The 23,267-nt window shown below is 34.2% G+C and overlaps 5 protein-coding genes and 4 non-coding genes across 11 annotated transcripts; 5 read left to right on the top strand and 4 right to left on the bottom strand.

Moving 5' to 3' along the window:
- Positions 1 to 41: 41 nt before the first annotated feature.
- Positions 42 to 1,810, top strand: nxf-2 (Nuclear RNA export factor 2). The gene is made up of 7 exons (NM_074167.8): positions 42 to 393; positions 441 to 527; positions 576 to 722; positions 773 to 835; positions 882 to 1,013; positions 1,065 to 1,129; positions 1,176 to 1,810. The coding sequence occupies exons 1-7, from the start codon at positions 82 to 84 to the stop codon at positions 1,585 to 1,587; spliced, it is 1,218 nt and encodes a 405-aa protein (NP_506568.2). The 5' UTR covers positions 42 to 81; the 3' UTR covers positions 1,588 to 1,810.
- Positions 1,695 to 2,378, bottom strand: C15H11.11 (the record flags this gene model as incomplete). 2 transcript variants are annotated; one of them, NM_001373158.2, is made up of 2 exons in its annotated part: positions 1,695 to 1,869; positions 1,915 to 2,378. In NM_001373158.2, 2 exons carry the CDS (start codon positions 2,061 to 2,063, stop codon positions 1,731 to 1,733), a joined length of 288 nt encoding a protein of 95 aa, NP_001359666.1. The 2 variants fall into 2 exon arrangements, with proteins under 2 accessions (NP_001359666.1, NP_001129879.1); NM_001136407.4 differs by having other exon boundaries at positions 1,731 to 1,869; positions 1,915 to 1,991.
- Positions 2,379 to 2,862: 484 nt separating this feature from the next.
- nxf-1 (Nuclear RNA export factor 1) lies at positions 2,863 to 6,228 on the top strand. The gene is made up of 11 exons (NM_001136408.4): positions 2,863 to 2,991; positions 3,040 to 3,431; positions 3,481 to 3,660; positions 3,711 to 3,797; positions 3,846 to 3,955; positions 4,062 to 4,098; positions 4,153 to 4,221; positions 4,278 to 4,471; positions 4,521 to 4,811; positions 4,865 to 5,144; positions 5,194 to 6,228. The coding sequence occupies exons 1-11, from the start codon at positions 2,865 to 2,867 to the stop codon at positions 5,254 to 5,256; spliced, it is 1,830 nt and encodes a 609-aa protein (NP_001129880.1). The 5' UTR covers positions 2,863 to 2,864; the 3' UTR covers positions 5,257 to 6,228.
- Positions 5,874 to 8,803, bottom strand: gnrr-2 (G-protein coupled receptors family 1 profile domain-containing protein; the record flags this gene model as incomplete). 2 transcript variants are annotated; one of them, NM_001269654.4, is made up of 7 exons in its annotated part: positions 5,874 to 6,069; positions 6,236 to 6,473; positions 6,522 to 6,642; positions 6,693 to 6,869; positions 7,427 to 7,586; positions 8,051 to 8,166; positions 8,560 to 8,803. In NM_001269654.4, 7 exons carry the CDS (start codon positions 8,797 to 8,799, stop codon positions 5,982 to 5,984), a joined length of 1,140 nt encoding a protein of 379 aa, NP_001256583.1. The 2 variants fall into 2 exon arrangements, with proteins under 2 accessions (NP_001256583.1, NP_001256584.2); NM_001269655.4 differs by lacking the exons at positions 8,051 to 8,166; positions 8,560 to 8,803 and having other exon boundaries at positions 5,982 to 6,069; positions 7,427 to 7,576.
- On the top strand, positions 7,809 to 7,904 carry C15H11.12. The gene has a single exon (NR_069958.1). It is a non-coding gene; the product is annotated as an Unclassified non-coding RNA C15H11.12 (non-coding RNA).
- C15H11.16 lies at positions 7,988 to 8,783 on the top strand. Its single transcript, NR_069957.1, has 3 exons — positions 7,988 to 8,300; positions 8,363 to 8,452; positions 8,581 to 8,783.
- Positions 8,804 to 15,783: 6,980 nt separating the features above from the next.
- On the top strand, positions 15,784 to 15,804 carry 21ur-14796. The gene has a single exon (NR_069956.1).
- A 5,506-nt stretch (positions 15,805 to 21,310) lies between these two features.
- Positions 21,311 to 21,439, bottom strand: C15H11.17. The gene has a single exon (NR_160846.1). It is a non-coding gene; the product is annotated as an Unclassified non-coding RNA C15H11.17 (non-coding RNA).
- Positions 21,440 to 22,074: 635 nt separating this feature from the next.
- On the bottom strand, positions 22,075 to 22,834 carry C15H11.13 (uncharacterized protein). Its single transcript, NM_001129379.3, has 4 exons — positions 22,634 to 22,834; positions 22,394 to 22,528; positions 22,264 to 22,351; positions 22,075 to 22,213 (listed from the first exon to the last, which is right to left on the bottom strand). The coding sequence occupies exons 1-4, from the start codon at positions 22,805 to 22,807 to the stop codon at positions 22,128 to 22,130; spliced, it is 483 nt and encodes a 160-aa protein (NP_001122851.1). The 5' UTR covers positions 22,808 to 22,834; the 3' UTR covers positions 22,075 to 22,127.
- Positions 22,835 to 23,267: the final 433 nt, after the last annotated feature.

Below are 23,267 nucleotides of genomic sequence, written 5' to 3'. Positions count from 1 at the left end.
GTAGCTGTAGATTTACGAAGTGATTTTCTTGTCTTCAAATCGACTTCAATTTTTCAAACTAAATGCTCACTTTTTAAGATTATGCGTGGACAAAATCGGCGAGGCTATCGGAATATCGAAGGACGGCTCAGCCTTTCATCCCATTCATCGCATTCTTCACCACGCCAGACACATGTCACAAACTTGAGGCCAGCTGAAATCAAGGTTGTCCAAGATGTCGTGGATGGGTGTTATGTTGCGACTGACGATGTTCTTAACCTGTCGAACTTTTCAAAAAACACAGAATTTGTCGAAAGGGACATGTTGATGTGCCTCACGAAGACAAGAGTGATGTCGGTAGTTCTACAGCATATTGGGTACAAATATCCTCGCATTTCCGGAATCTCATTCTCGGTTTAGATTAATTTGTGAAAAAATAATTAATTCCATGTAATTTTCAGAATAATCGGCTCTGTCACTTGGACCATCTCTCCTCTCTCTCGAGCATATCCAAGTTTCTAAAATTCCTCGACTTGAGTCATAATCAGGTTTTAAAAGTTTTTGTATTCTTAAATTTCATAACTTTTTTTTCTAAGATTTCGTCAGGAGAAGAATTGAAGAAGTTAGGAACGATTCCAGTAGAAACTGTGTTTTTCGAGGGAAATCCAGTCTGCGAGAAGTTTGTGCAATGTGCCGAGTATGCCAACTTTATTCAAAAGACATTCCCAAAATGTTCAAATTTGGTAATTCACGAATATCCTAACAATTATTTCAATTTCTATCTAAATTGTAGGATGGAATGGAAGTCGAACCAAAACCAGATCACAATAGAATCGAGCAGATAATTCCATTCAGGGTGATACAGTATATTTCTACATTCCCGAATCATCTAATTATTTTAGAATGGATACTATGGCAGTGATGAAGTTCGTACTCTTGTCGAAGAATTTATCATCACATATTACAAAATCTACGATGGCGCAGATGGACAGCAGACAAGGAAGCAACTTCTGGATGCGTACGACACAAATAACGTGCTGATTCTTGCATTTTTTCAGTAGTAAATATAAACATATATTTTTCAGTCAACATTCACGCATACAGTTGTCTGCTTGTGGGACCCAATTAAATTTGTCATGTATCCGGACAGGTACCGTCTGAAGTCTTAAGGTTTTAATAATTATTTATATTTCAAGTGAGAGCTATCGAATGTACCTGAGAACTTCGCACAATGTTCTGAATCAGGAATATTTTGCCGCAAATCGGGCCTCCAGAATATCACACGGTGCAATGGATATCGTAGTTGCACTTTCGAGACTTCCTGCCACAATTCATCTGATGGATACATTCGTAGTTGACGTGTTCCTTGTTTCGGCAACACTTCTCGGATTCACATTACATGGAACATTTCGTGACGGACCATCTGCGATAAAGCCCGAGAACACTGAGGAACATGATAATTATTTTACGAGAACATTCATGGTTGCTCCAAGAGGCGAAGGAAAAGTCGCCATTGTTTCCGATCAGCTGTTCATTAGCTCGATGTCAAAAAGACGCGGCGATCAGTACCGCATGCTAGTGGAGACAGCAACGGACATTGACCAGTGAAAATTATATATTTTCATACATTTAAACGGCATCCTATTTGTATTTTTATGTCTAGTTTCGGATCATATCTTGTTACCAACACCTAGCATGTTTTTTTTTGTCTCAACATTTTACAGTTATTTGTTAATCTTCATTTTTAAAAATTATTTGTATGGAACAATGTCTAATCGGTCTTTGTAGCTATCAATTTTCAAATTGACCTGATCAAAAGTGGCAGCACCAAACCAAGCAGCTGCGAATCCAATTGAAGCACTCGCTAGGTAGATCGCGATGATTCTTTTTCTGAAACAATTCCATTTTCAAGAGACTTTTCGTGGAAATACCTACCCCGGTTTCCTCAAACCGGGAAATACGGGAACACGGGAGAATGTGAATTCGGCTGAAGTTCCGATGTCTGGCAACATCTTCCGACGTTCAAAACGCGTCGGAATAGGCGCAATATTGTCAAGACGCGAATCAGGGGTGTACTTCTTCATATTCTTTTAGTTGTAAGAACAATGGAGAGAGACGGATGTTTTGGAAATTGTTGGCTGCGAAGATGGGAAAAGAGTGGTGAGCAAACAAAAATTACGGGGAACAAAACGTTTTCTCGTATTTTTACTGCTATCTATATAGCCACTGAATTTGCAGAAATATGTATATTTTGTTGACAGGTGACAGTGAAATATTGAAAATTTACTCATATATTACAGTAGTATCTTTTTGCGGTTACTGTAGTCGGCGAAATTGAAAATCACTGTTCAACGATTAATATTTTGCATGATCGATTTTTATCATGCCTCTTAAGTGTTACTATCATTCTAACCGAGAATTCACGTCATTTTCTGACTCGCATGAAACATGTTTGCCTAAAACATTTTTTATTCTTGTTTATGTCGTCAAATTGGGGGCTCGTCTGCATTTTTGCGTAACGGTGTTTGCACAACCGATAAAAGTCACGAGATTTTTTTTTGCATAAATATGATTCAGTTTCACCAATTTTCGAATTGCCGTTCTTTGCTTAGTGTTCCAAATGTGAAATTATAGTTTTAAAATCTGATTCATTGAGTTTTCTGATTTCCGCAAAACTAAATTATCTCCCGGCTGGAATGAGGCAGCCGTCCCAGTTTCGCAACACTTTCGAAATGAGTAAAAATTTAACTTTTCCTTGTCTATTATAACTTTTCATGTTCAATATTGCTTTCTCTTGAATATCATATTTATTTGTGTTTCACCTACACCTTTAATTTAATTTTTCGATACCAGTTTTCCCTCGATGAAATACAAATCTTTCAGATATGAATCGCAAAGGGTTTGGAGGGCATCGTGACGCGAAGCAATTGTCACGTACAAAGAATCGTTTTGCTCGACTTGACCCAGACACTCAAAGCAGATATGAAGACGACGACGAGCCTGCCGTTCCAGGTAACGCTTAGATTTATTCATATCCTTGCCAACTTATTTTTGTTTCAGTTCGTGCAAGCCTTACTTCTGCCAGTAGCCGTGGTCGTGGAGGATCATCACGCGGTTTCGGACAATCGGCTGCATCCATCGCCAACACTGGAGTTCGTAATGCTGACATCGTCTACAAGTGCCGTGCTACTGGAGCTGCCAAGAAAGTTGATGCCAAGTGGCTGATCAAGCAGCTTAATCAAATAATCGAAAATTTCAAGCCACTTCTCTGGACTGATAACGCCCGTGGAGACTTTGAATGGTACGTCCGCGACGAGGACACTGCTTCAACTATCCGAGCCAATAATCGTCGTGTTGTCCACAAAGAAAGTGGCACACGCGTTGAGTTTTACACTTCCAAAGTTCCAGCCCCATGGATGAAACTGAAACGAGAGGAAATTGAGATCATTCATGTAAGCCTCAAAATTTATTTGTCAGGTAATCATTACAAACATTTTTCAGAGAGTAGTCGACAAACGTCACAACGCCGAGAATCGAGTATTGGATTTATCAAACTTCCACGAAGACGAAGAGTTCAAGGCAAAGGATATGATGATGAATTTGACGAAAGGAAATGTCATGCTCACAGTTCTCGATCACATTGATGATAAGTACGGAAACATTGTGGCTTTGTCGTTATCAGTGAGTCATGCTCTTAATATTCTCTATAAAAGTAATTTTTATCATTTCAGAACAATCGCATCCGTCATTTGGACTACGCTTCAGCTCTCGTGTCAATCGCTAAGTTCGTTATGGAGTTGGATTTGAGTCACAACCACGTTAGTTCAATAGATCTAGCTATTTTTTATTCAACTTTTGATTTACAGATTTCCACTGAAAAGGAGTTAGAGAAATTCGCCGGATTGCCAGTCGAAAGATTCTTCTTTGAAGGAAACCCAGTCGTCGAGTCATTCACACAGAGGGCAGCATATATCAGGTTACATTATCTGAATGATTTTCAGATTTTTTATTTAAATTTCATTGTGTTTTCCTCCTTGTTCCCTATTTTATTATGTTCATTAACCCCAAACCTACCACTTCAGCTATATTCATCAATCATTCCCGCGATGCAACATGCTGGTAAGTTATTTAACATTGAGCCAAGTTCGCATCTCGGAATGAAACTACTTTCAGGACGGAGTCGAAGTGCAGCCGCTGGTTGTTGGACCGGATCTCGATATTCATGACGCAATGCCATTCAGAGTAAGTTCCTGCGGATTTAAATCTCCCTAGAACCTTCGTTATTCTAATATTTTTAGGCTGGATATTACCCAAATCCACAGATCCGAGTTCTTGTCGAGCAATTTGTGACTTCATACTTTGATTTCTACGATGGACCGGATGGCCAGAGAACTAGAAGAAATCTCCACAATGCGTACGACGCTGATGCTTCAACATTCTCGTTGACAATCGAACATTTGCGTGGATCTTCTCATGCACGACACCACAATGAGTAAGGATATTTTAAAATGCACAATATTATTATATTTATTGATTTTCAGCGAGTGCTTTGCACAATACGCTGGTGTATCACACAACGTGCTGAAACAGGAGCGATTCGCTCGTCATAGAGCTTCTCGTTCAGCGCGTGGAGCCATGGATATTGCAGTTGCTCTCTCAAAACTGCCAACATCTAGCCATATGAGGGACACATTTATTGTCGACGTTTTTCTCCAATCAAATGATCTTCTCGGATTCACAGTTCAAGGACTATTCTGCGATGGTGATCTTACACAGACCCCTTCACCCAGTTTCTTCAGCAGATCATTTTTGGTGTCTCCGAGAGAGAATGAGTGGGTTACACTTTTGTATCTCAAACTTATACTCATGATTTTCGTATTTTCAGCTCAGTTGCAGTAATCTCTGATCAGCTTTTTATCACAGTTGCCTCGTTGGATCGATTAGAAAAGTTCAAGAAGCTGTACGATCAATCTATTGCAAATGGTGCGGCCGTGGAACAAGTTAGCGCCGTTCAAATTGCACAAATCGGAGTTAACGGAATGGGATTCGACGGAGCACCTGCACTACCGATTCGTGAGGAAATGATCAAAGCGATGTGCCAGTTCAGTGGAATGATTCCACCATTCAGTGAGAAATGTCTTGCAGACTGCGCTTGGAACTTTGACGTATGTTAATCATTTCTCAAAGCATTTGTTAAAATTGAAGCAATTTCAGTTCGCCTGTCAGAAGTTCAACGAAATAAAATCATCAGTTCCAGCAGAAGCGTTTGCTCATTAAATACTGTTCTATCGACATCTTCAGTATGCTTAGTTCTTCCTGATTTACTCTTTTTTTATCGATCTTTCGTTCAATTTTCTTCTGTTCGCCCTTTTTAGTTTTTAATATTTTTCTGCAATTTTTCATCCCTTCCCCTCTTTCGAACTAGCTCCTCCAGGTATTTCTACAATTCGCTTTAACGTTAACCTTTCTAAAATTAGGCCTCACAAATCTCAATTGGTTCGAGTTTCTTTCAACATGTTAATAGTCACTGGTGAATCGTATAGTGCTGTAAACGGAACTGCCAATGGTATTTAAATTTTTCATTAGTTAGAATTAGTTAACACGTCGAATGTCGCTCCCACTTCCATCTTTCACCGTCACTGAGCTTTTCACACTCTTTAACACTTCCTCCTAATTCAAAAAAGGAGTTCGCCGAAGTGTGTGTCCTGCAGAAGCTCTTTGGCACCATTTGGAGTGACGTTGGGCGTGTGTTCGTAGTTGAATTAAACTAAATTTAATATCTGTTGGCAGTCTCCATAACAGTTGCTATCTTCACTGACTTTTCTCTTTTTCGGAGGTCAATTAAAAAAAAAAAAAAACTAGGGATCTATGAGCGAATCGTCGGAAAACTTGCAAAAATTATCATTATTATTCTTTATTGTATTTTCAGAAAATGCATTATCAATTATTCTACACCTCTCGATGTGTTTATTGACCCGTATTTTGTCCCACTCCATTCCTCCTTAGTTTTGCAATAACTTGCAAATCTTCTTTGTTTTGGGAGCAGCCAATCGCTCTCTACACTTGAACAAGAATCGAATCCCCTGGCATCTGAAAATTAATCATATTGGTTTTCTAACTATTCATTCTCTAATTCTTCGTTTTTTCAATTTGCCCTGTCATCATTATCCCTCTATTTTATCTTATATTTCAAAAATTTGTCGTCTCATTCTTTTCTTTTTTTTATCAAATAAAATTATATAACCCAAAACCGAACCTTCCATAAATGAATGGATTAATGACACTGTTTAGAACCACCAATGAATTCAGAATATAGTTGGAATCCAGATTCTCACGATACGAATCCCAATGAAGAACCATCCACCAGGAGAGCAAATTGTATGGAAGCCAAGTGACAGCGTACGTCAAAATGAGCAAAAGTGTGATTCGGAGGCTCCGAACTTTTGCTCGACGAAACTTTTCCTGTCCACGAACTGTTCGAGTAGTTAGGGTGACTAAAAATAAATAATTTATTAAAAATTATGAGATGTGATTCTTCTTACCAAAACTCTCTTGATCCTTCTTGTGAAGAGCAGCTTTTCCTCCAGTCTTTGATGAGCTCATTTCAGAAAGATATGCAGCTGAAGAGCATTCGGTGTCCGTATTCAGAGTCTTGTAAATATCCTTGAAATATTTAATTACTTTACATTTTTCCTATCAAATAATAAACTCACTTTCAGAATTAGAACATAACAAGCAACGAGAATCATCAACGGAATATAGAAAATGATGGTCGCATTTTGAATTGAATAGAGCTTCATGTTACGAAGCTCACTTTCACTCAATTTTTCCCGTTTATTAATTATTTCTGTCCAAACTGTCACACATTGAGTTATGTTCGAGAATTGAACCTGAAAATTACGGAAAATATATTCGTTTCCAATAGACATTACAATTGCTTTTTTCGGTTAAAAAAGACAAAGAATGTGAAAATTTAAAACACACTGAATTTTTAAAAATAAATCATGATTTGTGTAGAGTTTTTAACAGCAGGCACATAATAATTTCATGATCTTCTGATAAATTTTTTGTCTGTAAACTGGCAATTTTGGACCCAAATATACGGTACTCGGTCTCGAAACGAGTGAACTTTTGCGGCTACAGTACCCGAATTTTTTTTTGCAATTTTAGAGTGTTTTAACGGGCGTTTTGCCCATTCAATTATAAAAATTTTGTGCATTGAAAACATTGAACTAAACCATATAAACAAGAGGGATAAATTATTTGGAACATGCTCGTGGGTACGGTAGCCAAAATGTTACAGCGCGTCGAGACCCTGTACCGTATTTTCGAGCAAAAAATCGTGAAACTTAGCGATTTTACAATAAAACGTATTCAGGTATTATTCTCAATTTGCTCTACTTCACAGGCCAATCCGTGCAATCCGAGCTATCAATTTCCGACTCACTTCATTCCAAACAAGCATCTGTGGGAGCATTGTGACCACCGCAAGAGCCCACGCTAAAATGAGCATTCTCGGGACTCTTGAGTGTCCGACTGCATTCACCCAAAGAGGATAACGGAGAGCCGAGAGACGATACAAGGCGATACATACCATTATGTTTGAACTGAAAATTATTTATTTTTCGATTGAACTCTGTGATAATTTGATAGATTCTAGCTCTTTGGGAGGGTTTGTTGTTGCCTATTCTGCAATCAGCAAACAACATAAATGATTTCGAAACTATAAACTGTTTCGAAATATTACATGATAAAAGGTAGTTTCATCAGAAATGTCTGATGCTTGCATGTTTTATCGTATATAAACAACCAATACTTGTCAATATTCCATCGGTCCGAAGTTGATGGGTTACCAATTGAATTCTCTCTGTTCTTTTAAAGAACTACCCATCCCATCAACATCAACTTGATCGAAAAACATTTTTCTTTTTCAAACACCTATATTTTTTCCAATTGTTTTATTCACAAATTTCAAAGGCTGGGAAATATTTAAAATGAATTCCTTTTAGAGCCTTAAAACTATTCCCCAATACATGATCTATCATATTCCCCTCTTGTAAAATGATGTTACCTGATCGCAAAAACGAAGGCGTCAACGAATCTCATGAATTTACATAGATATGCGCCTCCACGCCATTCCAAAGTCACCAGCCACCCAATTAATCCAGGCACGTATAGACCAAGAACCTGAAAAAATTGATTTTTGTATTTCTGATTCATATATGTACATATGTTTTGAATAGTTTTAAAAACAATATAAAAATAGTGTGCAGAAATATGTTACAGTTGCATGTTCGACTTGGCAATTTTTCGTATCTACGGTACGTTCTTTATTAGTTGCATTACTCGACTTGGACAACCTATATCTTGATTTATTTTGCAGATATACTACAATAATTAACTACAAAAGTGTAGAGGAAGAGATGGCAACCGAGCTGTAAGATGCCAAAGTTTGAGCAATGGAGAAAATACGGTAACTACTATCCTAAAATAAATGTTGCTGAGCTCAATATCAATTCAACATAAAATTCAATATTCAAACAAATCATGCCAAGCAATTAAACAATTTTCCAAACTTACCAAAATATCGGAAATGTTCAGGTTGATATGGAGAAGAAGTAGGAATGACTTTGCATGTCGATACCGTTTTAGCATGTATATCAAAGTTGAGATATTCACTGGAAGTCCGATTAGCGCGAAAATTCCATAAAGGAGCATCTGAGCATAGTCCGATGGTACATGTCCAAGTGTCTCTTGATTTGAAATTTCATCTAATGGATTGATGAACGGTGGTGTTGAGTTGGGTAAGATTAGTGACATTTCTGGAATTAATACTTTGAAAATAAAGAACTTTGTAGAATCGCGAAAATATATAAGAGTGAAAAAGAAAAGGTCTGCTTTGGAGGTCAGCAATTAATATTTGAACTTTAAACTAGAACTGCTTATTTGGAGCAAAACAATTGGACGTTTTCTCTATAAGAAAACTATTTTTGGAGGACACTAATAATTAGGTGAAGCGTCTAAAGCAAGCGAAAAGTTTTTTGTTTGCAAAATGATACAGAGGGCATTGACTAAAAAGGAAAGTGTTCGAATTCATGGTTAGACTTTCAAATGAAACCTGTTTTCTGAAGGGATTATTTTAGAATAGGTCCCTACTAAAATCTAGCTTCAAAAAAAAAATCTCCCAGACTATTTTGGATGAAACAGTATCACTTTAAAAAACCTATTATATTTTCTGAAAGTTCAATTCTTGATATTGGTTCCACGAAACATATTTCATGGTTTATAAAAGAATATTTTATGACCTAGGTACCCGAACTTTAAAGTGAATGTAAAAATAACGGAAGGGAACAATAAAAGCGCATTAGACAGAATAATTGGAGCATCCGGTTTGGAACTATTTGAAATGGTAAACAATGTGAAAACACAACTTTAAATCTATAGTGATATGTTTAAAAAGTCAATTTTAAATATCAAAGAGCATGTAAAAAATGTGTCAGAATAGGATCTCAAAATGAATGAAAAATATCTCAAAATACAGACGACCTACAATGACCTTGAAGGGATCGAGAACGACTGAAAACCAAGCCATCGTATATTTAAAAAAAGATGATAAGCACTTTATCTCTGCATTCCCGTTTTTCAAATTTATTTCTTTTCAGTCATTTCTGAATACAAGATGAAGCTTTCGGAGTGTTTCAATTGAGATTCCATGAAGCGTGTCCTGTCGTCGTGCTCCTCCTCTTTTATAGTCTTGTTTATATATATACAAAAAAGAGAGATGGATGATGAATCAGATTTTTTTCGAAGAGAGGGAACTTTTTCACATTTTTTAGACTTTGGGAGTAATGGGAATTGGAATTGGACAATTATCTAGGTGCTTAATTATCTACTGTTTTGTTATTACAAAAACTTCAATTTCAAAGTAAAATGTATTCACAATTTTAAGAATTACTTATATATCATTGAAAAGATTTGTAGTTTAAATGATTTAAAAATTTGAATGATTATAAATTATGTTATTTTCATGGAATCTGTGTTTTTATGAATACCAACATTAAATGTATTAAAACCATAACAATATCTAAGTTATAACTAATTCAAAAAGCAAAGCAAATATGTACAATTTTTGAACATTTGATATTTGACACATCTTCTAATCCAGATTAATTTTTAATGATGAGTGTACAATGGAAAATGAACTATTACATCCGGTCTTTATTTTATATATTAGAATATATTTTAAAGATAACAATATTGTCATATGATAAAAAGAAAAGTTCAGACCATTACAATTTTTTTGCGAAATTTTTAAACTTTGAATTAGTGACTCAACATTGCAAAAAACTGATCTTACAAGCCATCTTAATATTTGGAATCTTAAGAATTTGGAAATTTAATCTATATTTAGTCCAACATGACCAAATATCATAATGGCACACTCCAAAATTCGATTTTTCCAAATTCAGGATACACTCCAGAATTAAAATGTGTATATTTATATTTTGTAGAATTAAAATATTATTTCATAGATTCCTCGGAAAAAAACTCCGAAATGAAAAATGTTTTCACTGAAGAAAATTAGGAGCATAGACACAAAAGACAGACAAAAAAGTTGGAAAAGATAAATAAAAAAAGGAACCTTTTCCCTTATTTTTGCCGTTTGGAAAGTGCAAAATGTCTATAGGCGTTTGTGTTTTCCAGTATTTTTTAAGAAAAAAAAGAAACGTAAACATAGGCACATGTTATTTTAAACTCAATTACGTGCGTCTACGGATGAAAAAAGATCATTGAGGAGAAACATTTTAATATGGTGATAAGTGCATTTAGTTTATGTTTTTTAAAAAAAATTTTTTTGTTTTAAAAATGAGTCAAGGTCAATTTAATTTAATTTAATTTTTAAAATTCCGAGCAATGCAAAGTGAATTTGAAGCCAGCAATAAAACAAGAAATTATACATATTTTTACACCAGCAATTAATTCTTCTCGCCCGTAGAACGTCTTCCAAATTTCCGATTTTGAATTGAAATGAGTACACTTAGAATAATTCGTTGCTCAGAAATTCAAACTATGCACTACAAAAGAACAAGCCTGTTTGAAAACTTAACGCAACCACGAAAAAAGTGAAAAGTTTCAAATTGAGCAGTTTGTCCAATTTATAGTTTGTTAAAATGGGCGGTTCCTGGGAAGAAAATTGAAACATTCAAATAGCACGTCGGAAGTAATTTACGATCGCGTGCCGCAACGAAACCCACTATTTGATTTATTACTTGTACACTCAAAATGGGTGGAATATTAATCTTTCGAGTTATGATTATGAGAAGAAAAAGCTCTCGGGCTGGACCCCCAAAAGCTTTAATTTCCATGCAAAATAGAGCTAATTAATGGATAGAGAAATCTCGGAGGCCGCTTCCCAAAAATAAACAATTAAAAGAAGATGGAGGTTTATCGGAAATAAATACTTGTTTAAAGGGTTTGTGTTGATGACTTTTTAAGCGTCATCAAATTGGGAAAACTAATATGGAAGTATCTTTCATGAAATTTTGTTTAAAGGCACACACGGTTTTCGCGAGTGGGTCTCGCCACGAACTCAGTCATAGTGGTCGCTACAGGTTATAAATTGCCTACTCACTATAGTTGTAATTTGAACCAAATCTCCAATTTTTATAAGGAAACACTTAATTTTTTTATTAATGGTTTAAGATAAATTAAATTTAAACCACTCAGACATGATAACAAATGTGTGAATATGGTTTCCGTAGAATTGTGCATTGATTCAAAAATTTTGAAAAGTTCAACATCGACATAAAGTACTTTTCAAAAAGTTCAAAATCAAATATATGTATATTCAAATTGCCTTTTGAAGCATATTTTCATGACCTAACATTATATATTTTGAGAGGTGATAGAGCAACGTTATGAATGATATATATGTATCCATTGACGTAAAGAAGAGAAAATGAATGGCTAATTAAAACCAAAAATTGTAAGATAAAAGCTACATTTTTGCATAGTAATGAATGCAAAATTGTAGGAGAAGAAGCTGGGCTAATTCAAGAGGTGAATTCATAATTGGGGAGAGAAAATAAAAAAGAGCACACAAATGTGCTCTTTTTCTCTTCTCACCCAATTAGTAAAATGACGTGGTTTGATGGAGCCTCTCGAAATGGCAAAGAACTGAGCTGAATGAACCATCAAACAGTAGGTTGAGATCTTGTGATTTTGTTTTTTTTTGTTCTAAAGGAATACATAAATAGACACAGAATTACATGTTTCCGTAAATAGGCAATAAAGTTTGAGTAAAAATCATGATTGCAATTGAGTAAAAAATGTTCACATTATTTTTCAAAGGAAACGATTGAAGACAAAAAGTCATAAAACCGCTAATTTAGAAGAAAAAAGCCACCAAAAATTGTGTAAAAATAAACAAAAAATGTGACTTGAAGAATAAGAAGATGGAAGACAAAGATCACTTGAAAGTGCTCACTTAATTGAGGGGCAAGATTGAACTAATGTCTGAAATCATTCTGAAACTGATGTTTTTTTTACAATTTTTTTTAGTCTGGCAATTCTAAAAAGATAAATTATAAAGCTTTGAAACCTCCAGCATTTTGGTGCTCTCAAAACATCTTTACTACTAGAAACTTGGAGAGCAACTACCTGTCTAGCTTCGGGAACGTTCTCCAAATGTCAACTTATTACAAGATTTTGAATAAGCTGCCAAAATTTAGCAGAAAGTTGTCAAAAATTGACAGAATTTTTTCCTGAAATGCCGATAAGGTAGAGAAAACTACGGCCGCGTTGAAGGTGCCGATCTGCAGAAGGGCGGAGTTTAAAAAACCACAGATTCTCTTTGTGAGGTACGCACATTACGTAGAGACTTATCACGCTCGCAATAATATTTTGAACCTGTTCATTCAGAATGTTTTCAAGAATTTTCCAACAAGATAAAAACGAATTTCAAAGAATTTCCAGTAATAGTAACAATTTCTAAAACTGGTATTAAAATTTGATACCGGAACTCGGAACTATCTTTTATTTTTGAACTTGATCCGCACAATTCAAAATAATTTGGCCGAAATTTTATAAAATGGAATAAACAAACTGCTCCATGGAAAAGTTTTTTTTTCAAAAAGAGCAAGTTTATGATGAATGGGAAATGCAAGTTGTATTCAACTTTGGAATAGTTTTTGTCATAGAATATTCTATTTTGTTTTGCAAAACTTGCAGAACTAGACTATGATGATGATATAATGAGCCTCATGTATTGGTAGGAATGAAACGTTTTAGAAAAATACTCAATAAGTTTCCACAAAATAAGATTTTCTCGGATTTTTGAAGTGTACTAGACAAGGTTAAACAAATTTCCAAAAGTCACTTTTCCACCTTTGTGCTCTTTTTCAACACGGAACCTTTTCTGGGGAGAGAACAAATTCCAATAGGATCATATCCGTCTCTCGAAATCCTAAAAATAACTTCAAAGTGTTGGGATTGGATGCCAGAATTTAAATTTCTAATTGAATTTTTAATGAAACCAAAAGAACAAGTGTCACGAAGTTGGTCTTTGGAATGAATATCCGTTTTTTTAAATTTTTTTTTGGAAGTTTCTCAGTTGAAAGACAAATATTTTCGCCTAATCTTCTTCCTATTGAACTCATTTGAAAGCGTACCACAAACACTCTTATGAAAATTATAAAACAATAGAAAATTGAGCAGAAAAAAATCACAGAGTTTGTGCTCAATTTTTTAAATTTGGGCCTTCTCACAGACTGATAAATAATCATTCAATATTATTTTAATCTTTGGATTAATGATAATCCCCAATTTTTAAAAGTGTATGAAGTGAAGAAAAAAAGGAACAAAGATTGAAAAAATACTCTTGAAAAACTTAAAATTCTCACTTTACACTTTGAAATTGAATCAAACATTTCTAATAACCCCGCCCCGTCTGTTGTACTAGACAATGTTTTTAGATCCCTACAAAAAAATTTCAGTTTTCAAAAAAGCACGTTACTTAAATTTAGGTTACTCAACATTTGTAGAAAAATGAGAAAAACTACCTCTGAAAATTTACTGTTTATACTTATCATTGAAACATGAGCTTCTTCTAGCTTTTCCTGACTTAAGAACAATTGAAAATTTCAGAACTTTGGTCACAATACTGCACAAAAATTACGTGGTCTCTCAAAGACTACTAGTTGGAATTTTTTGACGTTTCGACTTATGAATACAAAATGAGGGAATGCCCTTCTTGCAGACGTTCATTTCAGTATCCAATTTCAAAAATTCAAATAAAAATTTGAATATGTGCTCCGAAAATGGTCCTTTAAAGGGTTCAAATCCATCTTGCTCTTTTGCTTTCATTTTCATCGAAAATTCAATTTAAAATTTGAAATCCACTACTAGCAGATTCTAAACAATTTTTTTCTTCGCGAGTTATTTCAAAAGTACCTTTTTCTGAAGTTCAACTCGTTCCGGGTTAAGAGCAAAATGATTTCTAAAAAAGGAGAAAAAACGTTGTTAGATATCTTTCAACATTATCTAATTTGAATGACCACAAACTGAAATGAGAGCACTTTCGAAATTTCCAATTAAATTTTATTTCAATAATGCCAAAATCAGATGCGTCTAGAGGAATAGAATGTTTAAAGAAAAGTGTAGGTTACTTGGAGCAATTAATTATTGCCCTGGAATGGCTTAAAAATGATTTGCAAAAAAAAATGCTTGAAACTAATTGAAAAGGCGAGTAAAAGGACTTAACATTTTCTTGGACCACATAGGAAAACACGTAAGTAAAAGAAAAAAAAAGTAAAGGTTAAAGACGTCAGAGAGCAAGAGCAAGTATACAGATTCTATGGAAATTTGAAGATTTTCAAAGAGAAAGATGTTCCTGTCTGTTGAGTCATTCGAGACAGAATAAGAAGCAAAGAACAAGGAAATGAAAAAATAAACCCCATGTATAATTCTTGCTACTTTAATTCATTTCTGGCTGGGGACCAATATTAATTTTCAAAGCTTGCACTACAAATTATTTATATGACTGGCTAGCCATTTAATTTTTGTTGAAAACTGAAGGAAAAATAACAAAAAGTTCCTGTTAAAAATGATTCCAGTGAGTTGAGAATTCTAATTTTGAAACAGAAAGGAAACTGGTTTTTTTTTGAAAATTGACTTCTTCGGGCGGATGTACCGATCTACAATTTATTTTCTGACTTTTAGACCTAAAAAATGTTTAGGCATTTGATTGAAGGCAGGTCGCCTTGAAAGCAGGCAAGCATTATTTAGGCCTACATGGAAGAATTACAGTTAAGAAAAAATATTGTTCAATACTTCCTCATATGAAGTGTGCGTAGAAAGGTTAACTACAAGACAAAGGCGGGGCAGATTAGGAAGCCGTAATTGACCGTAATATATTTTATTTATAGAATCCTCAAATTACTAGCCCTTTTGTTGTGAGTAAAATAGAACTTTTAAAAACAAATCGCTAGGTCATGATACAAAGCTTAAAGTTAGAAGTTCATAAAAGGTTACATACTTTTGTCGTAAAATTGTAATTAAAGTTTCTCAATCAATTTGTAGTAAGTCACGTAAGCCTTGTAGTTTGAGGGTCTCAAATAAACATAAAAAAATGCAAATAAAATTCAATTTGTCTCCCTGAAAAGTGCCCAAGAGATGAATAAATCATGGTGAATGTTCCCATACCGTTTGTGTGAAAAATGTGTGTAACTTACATATTTTTCTAGAAGATAATAGTAACATTTTCAATGTTAAATGAAATAAATTAAAAAAAAAACAAGGAAGTAATGCTTGAGTTGAATTGTATCAAAAATTCTGAGCACTCAAAAATATTGGAGTTCGGAATCTCAAATCATTTTTGAGGAACATAACTTCATTTCCGGGAACTTAAAAAAATTATTAATAGTTTTTCAACGTTTTAAAGTTAAAGTCAATTGACTGCGATAGCAGAGGAAGTTTTCAAAAAAAAAACACACACATTTTTTTCTAACCGAAGCCGTGTTAGGAAAAATCACAGAAATAACGACATGATTGTAAATATTTGAAAATCAATTCAAATATTTACAAAAAATAATATCTGTAGTTTAAAAATGCCTGTGGAGGATGTAAAACCAATTCAGACAATTTTTTCAAAAACTTAAAAAAAAATTATTTAATGTGAAATGTGGCTCTAGAAAAATGTCAATTCATTCAATTCCGAAATTTGAGGAACCCAAAAAAATAAAATAAAATCGGAGATATAATTTTTGAAATAGTTCTCCGGTACAACTCCCATTTGGAAAAACCAAGAAGAGCCAAAACACTAATGTAAGCAACATTCCTAAAGGTTCAATAGTGCGAATGAAATACATAAAAGTCACGGGTGTTTCATGTGGACAGATGCATGATCCTTGATTCATCCATAAATATATCATGATTACTGATATTGGCTCACAAGGGTTGCATGTCATTCGCCTGTCTCAGAATCTATTTGGTAAAAAAAAAGAAATAAAAAAATAAACCTTTTTTTGAAAGTAGTGGTACACTCGATTACTTCCTTTTCCGGTGAAAAAGAGCAACCAACTTGTTTCAATAGGAATGTCTATTACATTTTGATACTACCAGAAAAAATTGAATTAAGTATTCGGTTGTAATAATGTTTCAGTTAATCAATCAAATTGAAATATCAGCTTCAAGTGTTGAGCATTGATCCAATAAACTCAAAACTTTGAAATAATTAAATAGAAACATTAGTGATCACAAATATAAGTAATCTAATAGCTTACTTATTTTTCTAGACACCTGAAAAATTTGGAAAATGTTAGATATTGGTCTCTAACATTTTTTCTTACAATTTGATTTTTTTATTGGTTAAGTGAAAAGCTAGAAGAAAATTTTAAAAATAAAACCTAATGATATAGAACCAAACTCCAATTCACAATTTTGAGCTGTAGCTTCACTTGAAGTTGTTAAAGTATACTTAAAGCTGAGTAAAAACAGATATGTGAAGCTTAACCCTGGATTCAGATTGACCTAAGTAGTTTCCTCGAGTGATCATATTTGGCGAGGTTTTGCAGAGGATTTTCTAGGAATTTATGGTTACCAAAATGGTTTTTTCTGAAGTAAATTTGAACACTTGTTCCACAAACAAGATTTAGGCTACAAAATAGAGGAGAGTATAGACTCTATTAAGAGTTCAAAAGATGCAAAAAACGAAACAATCTATTCAAAAATTAATCCCGTATTATTTCAATTTCCTTTGCAAATATGATGTGATCCGGTAAGATTTTTAATTGTCGGATAAATATAAAATTAGAAAACTATATATCCAAAAATTAAAAAAAAAATGGTGTATGGATAGTGTTGCTCATAAATATCTAAATTGAGATACAAATTGAAAAATGAAGACCGGAATCAGAAGAAAAATGAAATGGGAACAAAATGTGCATTCTCACGGAGCCATGATTTATTCAGAATTGGAACTTTATTCAATATGAATATATGGAACTAGTAGTTAGTCTAAGAAATCAAGAAGGATCAAATATTGTTGGCAATTGATTGTGATCCTAATACTTGAACTTTGCGGGAGTTTTTTTCTCGGAAAATATAAATTTTGTAGCAAACGATTATCTGTAGGTGTCTCGTATACGAATAGGTCGGCCTTTTTTTGTATTCTGGCAAATTTGGCTGACAAAAAAAGAATTTGAAACAATAGGACTAAAGAACAAAACATTTCAATCAACGGAAATGGGATTTGAAAATTTTCTGATTCCATTGACGCATGAACTATACTAGTCAAACTAGTACATTTGAATGAAATTGGGTTTTATTCTAATTTTGTGTTGATAAATATAGCCAATATAAAATAAGGAGAAGCCCTACGAGTACCTGGGACCCAGTGGAACTTGTATCAAAACAAACGACGCGAGAAAACTGCATTTAGTACAAAGTGGAACTAGTTGAGCAAAAAACAAGAAACTGGCGGGATGCTTTATTCGGTTTCCCTGTTGTTTGGTGGTTGTCTAGTACATCTTTCGATTCGATATTTTTGTTCGCACTGAACGTAAGTGTCTAACATCACTACTCAGAAATACTAGAAATACAACTCGCCTAAGCATAATGAGCACGAAGCTCCGATGGGCTCTCCGAATAAGAAAATAATCCTATTAGTCAACTAGAGTGTTATTTGATTCTTCACCAGGAGGGAACGCTTGGGAACAAACGTGTTCTTTGTAACAAGATCCAGGAAAGTTTTGCAAAGAATTGTTTTCACAATTAAGAACAATTTTGCAGACGCTAGCAATTAATTATAATACTAGTAACATAGCCATCAACATAGTGTATATCCAAATTAGATACTAATAAACTCAAAAACGTTCGGTGAATCTCATCTTCATCCCAGTCTCATCTTCATTTTTAAGTGCCTACCTATCAGGAATTTGAACATTTACCTACGTGTGCTTTGCCACCAGGCATCTGTGTAGGCATGTTGTGGAATTAGGCTGCCTAGCAGGCCTAGGCAATTTTTACGTTTGTAGGCAAGGTTCCGAGCGGTGTCAAATCCTCTGAAGCACCTGAACGAAAAGAAAACATTCTGAAATAACGAGATCCTCCTACTTTTGTTATTTTCAATTGTGGGTATTTCGAGTTTATTCTTAAGAAAAATCTTCTCGGTAAACAAAAAATCAGACAGTTTTTTGAGAAAGAGAACGATAGGAAGTAACAAGAAAAACGGTCGGTTCTTGTAACTTAAAAAAATCAAAAACCTATTCATAATCTACTTGTTTTTGTCGGCTATCCATCTTGGTTTTTGTCATTTTTTGTTTAATTACGGAAAATCATTATATGATCAAAATTTCATATTTTCTGACTAAATAACACAAAATGTAACTATGAAAAATCGCCAACGCATTTTTAAGTAGAAATTTCAAAAATGAAAATAAAAACTATTTTACTATTTTGAAACCTAGAAGATGAAAATATAATACATCGCTAATACTACTTCTGAGGCAATGAAGTTATTTTTTGGAGATCAAAAACAAACTAGAGATAATTTTTATAAGCCGATAAAGTAATAATAGGCTTAAGATATGATTATTACGCAAATATGCAAAGACTGGGGTAAGCGATTTCATATTTATTTACGTACACCTCAAAATTAATCAAAAAATCAACTTGGAACATTCGAAGTCAGTTAATAGAAAATGGTTGAAGGGGTTAACTTTAGACTCTTTTATTTAGCTCACAAATTAACGATCAGAATGAATGGTTAATGCGTGGGAGGCTTAATGATTGCTCTCATTCTCTTCGAGTAGAACAAAAAACATTTTTTTTTCTCACTGATTGAGGAATAAACATCTATTTTCCACTACTAATCAGAGCAAGTTGTACGTAATTAAAGAACAAGAATAGAAAAAAGAACGGAGAGCGGATGTTTGAAGTAGTCTAGACTAATTTATTTATAAGGAAGTTATTGGATGTTGAAAAGGGTAAGTATAAAAGTTACACTAATTATTATCAAGTCTAGATGGTTTTTTGTTCTTCCGATCAAAGAAAACGCACACACTCGAATTGATCAAAACGGTTTTTTTCCCGTCCGCGAAATTGCATATTGTGTTTACAGAGTTCCTACACATTTCTTGCTTGTACTGCACTTTTGTTTTGGAATTTTCTTTCACAGTAGTCATTTTTTGCAAAAGAACATACTTTCAGAATTACAAACCTTTAAAGAATTGCTGAAAATTCTACCAAATCTCATTGTTTTTTTGCAAATAAACATGGTAGAACGGATTAAAAAAAAAAAGCTCGGAGCAAGTTCCGGAAATCTACTTTAACGGCAAAAACTGCTTGAAGGGATTCTTAAAAAAAACCAAATGACGAAAAGAATATTAAGCTCACCGTTATTGTTAATATCAAGCATTCTTTTTGTTTTCATAAAGAAAAAATTAATTGAAAACTCAAAATTCAGGAGGAAAAATCAATTTATATAAGGGGAAAATTAATTTAAAGTTTCTTAGAATGTAATCATTTTCTAAGCCGGTTCCGAATTTCAGCCACAAGGAAAACATTCAAAACATGTAATATTATTTTTAGAATAAATAACCAAATTCTCAGGAAGCACTGGGCTTTGTGTTACGTTACTCAAAACTAATCATCACAGGGATATGAGGATGTGCTTTGTGCTTTTGATCTACTTGTTTCGCTTCCTGTTCTGCGTTTTCTTACAAATTTGGCCAATTGAAAATTGAAGTTCATTTCTCTTTCTGAGGTGACACATATAGATTTATGATGTGATGTATAGTTTTGAAAATATGAAATTGTAGGATAATTTTGGACTTGAGACTTTTGTAGTAAAAATGACGAGAGTATTGGAAATATTGGAAAAAATAATAATTTCCAATTGAAAACTTCTGCACAAATTTGGAAAAAAGGTGACTTTCTGTTGTGTAGCATAATATAATGCCCATTTTCTTATTTCAATTAGTTTTTTGAACGTTCTAAAATACTATTCCAGTGTATCGGATCATTAGGCAGAAGACAGGCGTAGGTTATCTTGAAGGTGTTACAAGTGTTTTACCTATAAATGTTTCTCAAAATTAGAAACTTCAGTTGATAAATCAATCCAAAAGCAAATTAAATAGGAATTGCAGTATAAATCTTACTCAAAACTAATAATTATCTATCAAAGCTTAAAAGATCTCAACGTTATAACGTTCAGAGTCATAGATCGAACATAAATTTGCATGATATTTCTTGAAACTCTAAGGACACACTAACACCCACATGAATATGCAAATGAAAAGAAAGTGTATATACATGAAGCCTACTCATTCAATTTATAATGGTATGTAGTCACGAAAGTAAAATGAATCATCTGAATGACATTTTATATATCAAAAATTACAAGAAAATTTGAAGAAGGAATAGGGATCTTGGGATCTTGTGAATTTCAAAAAAATTCTAGGAATCGGAAAAGCAAGTGGACAAAAACAGACTTGAAGGTACTAGCAATTAATTATTATTGGTCATTTATTTTTATTCATTCGATTTTTAAAATTTTTGTTCGTTGTTTTACTCGGGATGGCAAGTAGAAAACTCAAAGTCTAGAAATTTTTATTTCCACCACTTTCGGGTTCCAAAGTTCTCCCCGGGGACCAGTAATTTCGGGCAAGTTTTCGGCTACTAATCGTTGGCAAAGTTTATAAGTATGAAACTTGCGGCAACATGAAAAGAATGACTTTTTTCGACAGAACCCCCGTAAATATGCAGTAGATTAAAAAAAAACATTTTTTTTAAATCTGATTTATTTCAACATTAAAGTGCGAAACCATACAGAAAAATTACAGATTTAAAGAAACGCAATGTCCGAGGGCATCCAAGAAGATTGCGTACAAATTGTTTGTAGGCCCCTGCAAAAAAAAATAGCGGCAGAGAAGCACTTTGAGCTAGGGCTGTACAACCGGACGTCCGGTCGTCCGAACAGGACGCACATGCGTCCGGTTGGGGGTAGCTATCCACGACGGCCGACAATTTCCGAGTTTCGCCACTTACTATAAAATTGCTGATTAAGTATAGTGAGTGGCGAAACTCGGAAATTGTCGGCCGCCGTGGAAACCTACCCCAAAACCGGACGCCGATTTGTACAGCTCAAAGTTTGAGCTGCAAAAAAGCCGCTCTGAAAAAAAAGCTTTCGAGGCCCGTAAAAGTGTTCCCAGTGTGATTTCTAACGGTTAAATGTCTTTTGAAAGTTAGATTTCTGCGCTAGAAAGGTGGAAACTAGGCAAGCGTGTCAACATGTTGTTAAACTAGAACAGAAAGTAATGCCGAGCAATTTGAGTTGAACCAATCTGAATCTTCAGTCTTCTCAAATTTTCAAACAAAATTTCAAATAACCGAGCAGATCAGTACGCCGACGCGGATTCCCTGGTTTTGTGAGTGAAGTGAGTTAAATGCGATATGATGAAGCTGAACGGAATTCCAATTCTCTGTGATTATTGATAATTTTCGCAACTTGAATAGCCCAAATTACTGCTTCTAAAAACGAAGATTTCAAAACTTTTTATTATCTACAAAATAACTATAAAAAACTTATAAAAATAAATTTGAATCAATAAATAATTTATTATCTTTTCACATAGAAAAAATAAACAAAACTAGTTCTTGATACTGTTGATTGACGCAAGGGTGTCGTCATCATCCTGGTCCTTGAAAAACACCTCCTTTCTCTTTGCTTTTTTCGCTGAAAATGGAGATTTTAGTATCTGGAAACAGGTTCTGTATATAACTTACGTTTTGCAACTGGTGTTGGAGCGGTCGGGTCATCTTCCTGTGTCGGGCACTCTTGTTGGGTGGTGGAAGCTTGGACGGATGTGATGTTCTGAAAGACAAAAATAGGCTAAAATATTTAGAACTGACAAACCTCAGTGGACATCTTCTGAGTTGATTGTAGCTGCCTCTCAGTCCTCTTGTGCTTCGTTGATTGTTTAATTGAAGAGGCGACAGTTGGAGTTGGTGGAAGCGCCGAATATTCCATTTGCTCTTCAGTGGATGGTGTCTGAAAAATTAAGAGTTGTTGGCTAAATTGATACCCAAGTTATTTGAACTGATGAAAGCTGCTCAACGTTTTGAACTCTGAACAGTTAAAATCTGAAAAAGATACCTTTCCACCATTATTCGGTCCTCTTCTCATCCGTCTCCCACGAATTTTTCCCGGCCTCTCCTTTTCCACTTTTCGAACTTTTCCTTTTGCTGCACATTGAGTTGCGGCATAAATTATAATCCAAGCCAGTGATAGGAAATCGAATAATACACGAACAGCAAATAATAGGTTCATAATTCTAAAAAGAAATAATTTGTAGTAATATACGAAATAAATAATTTTGATGAAAAGAAACCAAACGTGGACAATTCGAATAATTCGCAAAAAGGTAGTTTTCACGGGGAAATTTTAATGAAAAATGGCTTTTATGAACTTTTAAATCTATTTCGTAAAAAGAAAACTGCATGATTTTGGGAAATTATCATTGGAATTTCTTAAGAAATGTTTTGCTGAAGTTCCAGAAAACTTTTAATGTTCGAACAATGCCTAACACATACCTGACCGCCTACGTACCTACCACAAGGCGATCTACGAGCCTACTCCATGCCTGCCTTTACGCCTACTTTATATATTTCCTCTAAAAGTATAACCCTTCTATCAGTTTTTCGCCTTTACGGATCACTCAAACATTATTCTTAGTCTCAACTAGTTTTATGCTTTTTCTCAATTTTTAGAAGATGTTTTCCCATTTCAT

Source organism: Caenorhabditis elegans, chromosome V (assembly GCF_000002985.6).
Source record: "Caenorhabditis elegans chromosome V".
NCBI lineage: Eukaryota > Metazoa > Nematoda > Chromadorea > Rhabditida > Rhabditidae > Caenorhabditis > Caenorhabditis elegans.
Note: the sequence above shows the minus strand (reverse complement) of the source record. Positions and strands in the feature narration are given on the sequence as shown.